The sequence below is a fragment of the Candoia aspera genome, chromosome 16, assembly GCF_035149785.1.
Source record: "Candoia aspera isolate rCanAsp1 chromosome 16, rCanAsp1.hap2, whole genome shotgun sequence".
Classification (NCBI taxonomy): Eukaryota; Metazoa; Chordata; class Lepidosauria; order Squamata; family Boidae; genus Candoia; species Candoia aspera.
Genome location: NC_086168.1, coordinates 5770414 through 5777093, shown reverse-complemented (window position 1 = coordinate 5777093; position 6680 = coordinate 5770414). Strand labels below are relative to the sequence as shown.

The 6680-nt window shown below is 51.8% G+C and overlaps 1 protein-coding gene across 4 annotated transcripts in view; it reads right to left on the bottom strand.

Moving 5' to 3' along the window:
* Positions 1-506: 506 nt before the first annotated feature.
* The window catches only part of FKBP15 (FKBP prolyl isomerase family member 15), a 31625-nt gene continuing 25451 nt past the window's right edge, over positions 507-6680 (bottom strand). For 3 of the 4 annotated variants that reach the window (XM_063316488.1, XM_063316489.1, XM_063316490.1), the window contains exons 24-29: positions 5998-6150; positions 5283-5375; positions 3737-3838; positions 2633-2740; positions 1904-2475; positions 507-844 (exon numbers count right to left, since the gene is read on the bottom strand). In XM_063316488.1, coding sequence (XP_063172558.1) covers positions 667-844; positions 1904-2475; positions 2633-2740; positions 3737-3838; positions 5283-5375; positions 5998-6150 — 1206 coding nt within the window. In that variant the 3' untranslated portion in view covers positions 507-666. The remainder of the gene's footprint in view (positions 845-1903; positions 2476-2632; positions 2741-3736; positions 3839-5282; positions 5376-5997; positions 6151-6680) is intronic. The other variant, XM_063316491.1, reaches the window with a different exon arrangement.

The following is a 6680-nucleotide window of genomic DNA, read 5'->3' as shown; positions in this document are numbered from 1 at the left end:
CAAGGGAGAGAAGTGTGAGTCTGGAACGCTCTATAACAGTGTTTCTCGACCTTGGCGACTTTAAGATACGTGGACTTCAACTCCCAGAATTCTGAATTGAAGTCCATGCTGACTGGGGAATTCTAGGAATTGAAGTCCACGTATCTTAAAGTCACCAAGGTTGAGAAACACTGCTCTATAAGCAGGGGAACCCCAGACCAATAGACTGGTGTCCTGGTGGCCAGATCCAAGTAAGAACGGATTTCCCAGCATACAAGGGAACTGTGCTCGCAGTTTCCTCATTTTGCATACAAAAAAAAATGTATCTTTACACCTTTTCATCCGAGGATCCAGGAGCTTATTAGCAGGAGACAAAAGTGCCTTCTTTGACCTCGGCCTTCCTCTGCTGGCTTTCTCCAGCCCTTGCTCCCCCAGTTTCTTCCCAACGATCAAACGGACTTGGAAAAGGACACCTCAGCTTCCCCAAACCACTTTTTCTATCCGGTACGATCTCCCTAAGATCAGCACAGTCTATATCAGGGTTTCTCAACCTTGGCAACTTTAAGATGTGGGGAATTCTGGGAGCTGGAGTCCACCCAACTTAAAGTTGTCAAGGTTGAGAAACATGGGTCTCTATTCCGGGAAGAAGTCCTGATGAAGTCCCTCAAACCAACTAGATGTGCAATTCTAATCTGCACCCCAAATTGCTGGATCGAGATTCCCACTAGGTTTTTTTGGATACACACCCATGCAGCCCCCAAGCCTCACCAGTTCTTCATCCTCCTCCTCCTCTTCTAATGGACCTCCTGAGGCAGGCAGCTTGCAGTTGGTCGCTTTCAACAAATTCCCTGGATCTTCATGGGTGCTGCAAGAAGTGAATAAATGAATGAATCTGAAACCCACCCCCAGAACCACCCCTAATTATGGTTGGAAATTGGTGGCATCCCCCCCACCTTTTAGAAAGTCCTTACAGAGACTTAGTTTTAAGAACAAAACAAAGCCCCAATTCCCTTCAAAAATGATAGAAAAAATAAACCAGGATATCCTGCCCCACTACCCACCATCACAACATCTACATGCTGCATGCTGCAACCCCCAAAATGTTAAGTCTGTCCCCTGCTGTTAAAAAGTTGCCCACAGTTTGCTAAGCCATGGTTTGCTAAAGCATGCTTTATGCAATAAACCAGAATACAGGTAGTCCTCGACTTACGGCCACAATTGCGGAATTTCCACCGCAAGTCGTTGTGGTCGTAAGTTGAGTCACACATGACTGGACCCAATTTTATGACCATTTTTATGGCAGCCGTTAAGTGAATCCAGCTTCCCATCTTATGGGCGTTTTTTGCTGGAAAAAGGCAAAAAAAAAAGTCGCAAAATGTGATCCCGTGATGCTGCAACTGGTCGTAAATGTGAGCTGGTTGCCAAGTGCCTGAAATGTGATCATGTGACCGCAGGAGGGGGTGAGACGTTTTGTGCCGCTCAGAAGTGCTTTACAGGCCATAAAGTACCCATTCTGAGGCCGTCATAGCTTCGGACTGTAATTAAACGAACAGTCGTAAGTTGAGGACTACCTGTAGGTTGGGTTCATGCAATGCGCTGAGCCCTAGCAGAGCAAAATATGCCACGGCTGCACACAAGAGGACATCTGTGGAGGAATCAGCGGCTGCCTCTCAGCATCCCAACCTGCAGAGGTCCTCTGCTGACCCTGTCAGATCCCTGCAAGGGGTGTAGATGCTCTCCCTTTTGAAAACCACCCAACGCTGCCCCCCAGCCTCAGATCTGGAGACATGATCTCAGGGTGCCAGGTACAGCCTACCTCTCCTGGCTTGGGGTGATATGAGTACCCAGCTATTCAGTGGGGCCGAAACAGGGAAGAGGCTCAAAGAGAGGCATAACGTTCAATTCCTCCGTGGCTGGCACTGACCTGGAATCCTCTTTCAGAGGGGTAGATGCTGGTGGTGGTTGCTCCCCAGCTTGGGCCTTCTCTCCCATTGTGCTGGATGGGAGGGTCAAGGAGGTGGGATCCTGGATAGGAACATCTGGGCAAGCGTCCTCTTCCCTGTCTGGGTCTGGTGCGGGGGCTGCCTCCTGAACCGCTGGCTTCAAGGGAACAGGATCTGCAGGCACATCCTCCACTGCACCACCACCGCCCAAAGCATGTGCTTCTGGTGGTCCAGACACAGCCGCCTCCCTATCCTCCTCCCACGGAGAGACCTCCAGCTCTGGAGGTCTTGGGACTGGATCCGAGGATGCAGGGGCCAACTCAGCAAGTGCCTCTGAATGCCCTGTCTCCTGGGCGTCCTGGCTCCCTTCCAGAGAGCGAGGAGGAGAACCATCTGGGTCTTCCTCTGAAAGAACAGATGACGCCCCTGCTGGTGGCTCATCAGAACTGCTCGGCCACCCTCGGTCAACGGCCACTGGGCTTCCTCGCTGCCGTGGTCCCTCCTCTTCACTGCTGCTCTCTTCGGGCCTCTCCAGCAGCTGCAGAGTGACTGTCTGGCAACCAGCAGAAAGGGGAGAAGAGGTCAGTCACAACCTCTCGCTCCTTAATTAGAAAACTGCAGAAGGAGATGTGCCCAAGAAGAAAAATGAGCAGATCGGCTGAATGACCGCGGAGCCATGGAGGTCAGCATCCCCTTGGCCTGAGGGGTACCTTGATGGTGTTCATGACCACACTGAGCACGATCCTTCCAGTGTAGGACTCCTCCAACTCAAATTGACCTCGGAGGGACTGGAAGACTTTGTTCATGATCTTTTTCACCTGAAAATGGGAGAAGTATGCCTAAGACAGCACCCAGGAAGGAACACCAGACAACTGGGGAAGCTTCCTGGCCCCTTTTGGACCAGACCAGTTCTCTCCTCCAGAAAAGGGCCTGTGCAAAGGGCGCTTACATCTTCTTGGTCAACCAAAAGGAAGACAGCCATAACCAGTGCCATGGCACAGCCCTGGAACCGATTACAGCCAACTCCCGACTGCTGCAGGTCCTCTTCCTCTGCCAGCCATCAATCCAAAGAGCCCAGCTTGCAGAAGGCTAGGAGGACCCTGATGTCCTAACAGCCAGGAACCACGCTGAGACAAGGAGTAGGTCTCTAGTGTTTACTACTGCTACATAAGACAGAAAATCCTAACAAACTGAAGAAGCGTGGGAAAAACCCAGACAGATAAACCCCAAAAGTCAAGGTGGTTCTCTTCTGAGTTTCTTTGAAGGACAGTTCAAAGCCTCTAAACTGCGCATGCGTTTTCCCCCCTGGATAGGGGGCCCCTTCCAGCTCGCCATCAGCACTCATGACATCAGCTGAGAAGTTCTCCCCTGGTAAGGCATTGGGCCGGGGGGGGGGGGGGGTGGCAGCAGCAGAAAAAAACCATTTACAAAATCGAGGAGGTGCACCCAGGGGAGCTTGTCAGCCCTTCAAGGCATATCAGGCTAGTCCAATGTCATGCAGGCCAGTACTGATTTTATTTTGAAGAGGTATTGACAAAATCTTGCAAATCTGAATGTGCCCCTCCCCCCGCCACTTTATCTTCATGGGAACTAGGGAGGGGCTTGTTGATTTGGCTGTGGCTCTTCCTCCCGTCCCTCAAGCCCATTCCCAATTTCCTCCATGCCTGTCCGTTCCCTACAGACCCCTCGGTGACTAAACGAATGGCTGGAATTCCTACTGTTAAACAGATTCTCCCCTCCCTTCTGTAATGCAGACCTTTTTTTAAAAAAACCATCCTATTTAATAGGAAGCTTCCCCGGAGGGGCAGAGTTACCTCTTCAGCCGAAGCTGTCCTGTCGATGCCCGTCTCCAGCTCTTGGATCCGCTCTTTGTAATGGGCAGTGAGGTCTGTCAGCTGGGACCGCAAGGCTGCGCACTAGCGTGAGGTTGAGAGAAACAAAGACGGTGGGTGTGGGAGGGGGGCAGCTCTCTCACCTCCAGTTTTGCAGATTTTTTTTTTTTTTAAAATCTTACTGCATCGTGGAGAATCTCCAAGCCCAGTCCAAGAAGGGACCAGAACCCGTTTTATTCTACAAGGTGATGGGATGCCAGAGTCGTGGAAAGAAGCTGATATTGCATTGATACCCAAGGAGGGGCGAGATTTAAATTCATCTTGCAAATTGTAGGTTGAGTCGTGGCAACCGGATTTCTTTCTTTTTGGCTGAAACGTTTTGCTGCTTGTCCAAGCGGCTTCTTCAGTCTGGGCAAAGGTTGGTGAGGGGACCCCGTATATGTCTTCCAGGGTGGCTGCATTGTCCCTACACCTGAATGGCTGTTAATTGTGCCATGGAGGTGTGGATTGTCCTTGGGACCTCTTACTCCTAAATCCCTTGCTCATCCCCAAGTGGATCGTTAAGAGTGGCCTTCCTGGTGCCTCAGACACAACTTGTCCCCCATTTTTCATGCTGCTCTTTCATCAGTCCCCAGGAAGATTAAGACCACCAGGAAGGCCACTCTTAACAATCTGTTGTTGTTGTTGTTTATTCGTTCAGTCGCTTCCGACGCTTCGTGACTTCATGGACCGGCCCACGCCAGAGCTTCCTGTCGGTCGTCAACACCCCCAGCTCCCCCAGGGACGAGTCCGTCACCTCTAGAATGTCATCCGTCCACCTTGCCCTTGGTCGGTCCCTCTTCCTTTTGCCCTCCACTCTCCCCAGCATCAGCATCTTCTCCAGGGTGTCCTGTCTTCTCATTATGTGGCCAAAGTATTTCAGTTTGGCCTTTAATATCATTCCCTCAAGTGAGCAGTCTGGCTTTATTCCTGGAGGATGGACTGGTTTGATCTTCTTGCAGTCCAAGGCACGCTCAGAGTTTTCCTCCAACACCACAGTTCAAAAGCATCAATCTTCCTTCTCTCAGCCTTCTCTCAGCCTTCCTTACGGTCCAGCTCTCGCAGCCATATGTTACTACGGGGAACACCATTGCTTTAACTCTGTGTATTCCCACGTTTATTCCTACCCAGACAGGCTTGTATTTTTTGTTGTTTATTCGTTCAGTCGCTTCCGACTCTTCGTGGCTTCATGGACCAGCCCACGCCAGAGCTTCCTGTCGGTCGTCACCACCCCCAGCTCCCCCAGGGACGAGTCCGTCACCTCTAGAATATCATCCATCCACCTGGCCCTTGGTCGGCCCCTCTTCCTCTTGCCCTCCACTCTCCCTTAACGATCCACGTACAAGCAATTCCTGGCTTGTAATCCCGTTGCTCAGCTGCTGATTCACTCCGGCTGTCAGAAAAGCTGCGAGGAGAATCTTGTGGGACGTGTGAGGGTTATGGGCGCGGAAGCATGACACGAAAGTGGGAGGGAAGGGGTGAATCTCACCTTGCCTTTAACTGCCTCTAGTTCTTCCACTTGTTCCCGCAGGTCTATGGATCTTTTGTCCGCTGAGCTCCTGCTGGCTTTGAGCAGAGAAATCTAGAAAACAGGGACGGGGGTTAACTTTCGCACCTGCCGAGCCAGCTGACCTATCGGTTGTCACTTCCAAAGGGTAAGAGCCTTGGTTAAGGTCGGACGTACGTGCATAAACAAACAGACCTGCAATGTCTCACAGGCTGGCCATTTATTATGGGGCAAGCTAAGTACGCCAGGGTCTATTTCAGCAGATATACTGAGTACCATCCTGGAAATAGTGGGGAAGACTGGCATATATTGGGACTTGAGTTTGAAAAACAAACAAACAGTTGATTCTGTAGTGTAAAATCTCCCCCTCTGCTGTCTGGGAACAGGCTATGCTGCAGTCAGCTACCATCTGGAAGGTAGCTGATTCTTCCCAAGTTGAGCTAGGCCAGGTTTATCTCAAGCCTGCTCTGTTCTTTCCATCAGCGACTCCCTCCCCAGAATCCAGACGAAGCCGAACGAACAGGCACAGTCGACCGGATAAAGCATGTAGCGATGAGGGATATATAGGGATGGGGGCTAAATTCAGAGCAGGGAGGTGGGCAGGCAAAACAAGGAGAGACGGACAGGTAGAGCGATGCTGAGGGATGGGGTTTGGGGAGGTGGGGGATGGACAGAGAGGGGAGGGTGGGCTGCCGACCTTCTCTTCCAGTCGGGAGACCATCTGCTGCTGGGCATCCCGCTGCTCACACACTTCCTGGAACTGGCGGGCGTGTTGCTCCTTGGCCGAGCTCAGCAGGCGCTCGCATTTGGCTTCCCACTGGGACTCCAGCTCTGCCTGCAGAAGGGAAAGCTTCCCCACCGCGTGAGGACGATGGGCAGCTTGGCCCCTGCGCCAGCCCACTGATTTCCTGCCCTTCCCGCTCCCTAGACCCCATTAAGGGCTGCTGCGGGGACTCGGTCCTTGCAGTGTGATGGAGGTTGAGTCTTTGGGGGCGACTTTCCCCAGCACTGTAGAGGAGCTTGGGGGCGGAGGGGGATGCTGGCCTATTTAGCTGCAGAGAGGTTTTCAAAAACTAACAAAACCCAAAACTGCTAGGACAGAGCTACGGGTGGTCCTCGACTTACGACCGTTCATTTAACGACCATTCAAAGTTATGACAGTGCTGGGAAAAGTGACTTGAAACTGGTTGTCATACGACCGTTGCACTGTCCTTGGGGTCACATGATCAAAATTTGGGCACTTGGCAAACGGCATGTATTTCTGATGGATGCAGCGTCCCAGGGTCATGTGATCGCCATTTGCGACCTTCCCAGGGGGCTTTGTACGAGCAAAGTCAACGGGGGAAGCCCGGCTGGCTTAACGACCATGGTGATTCACTT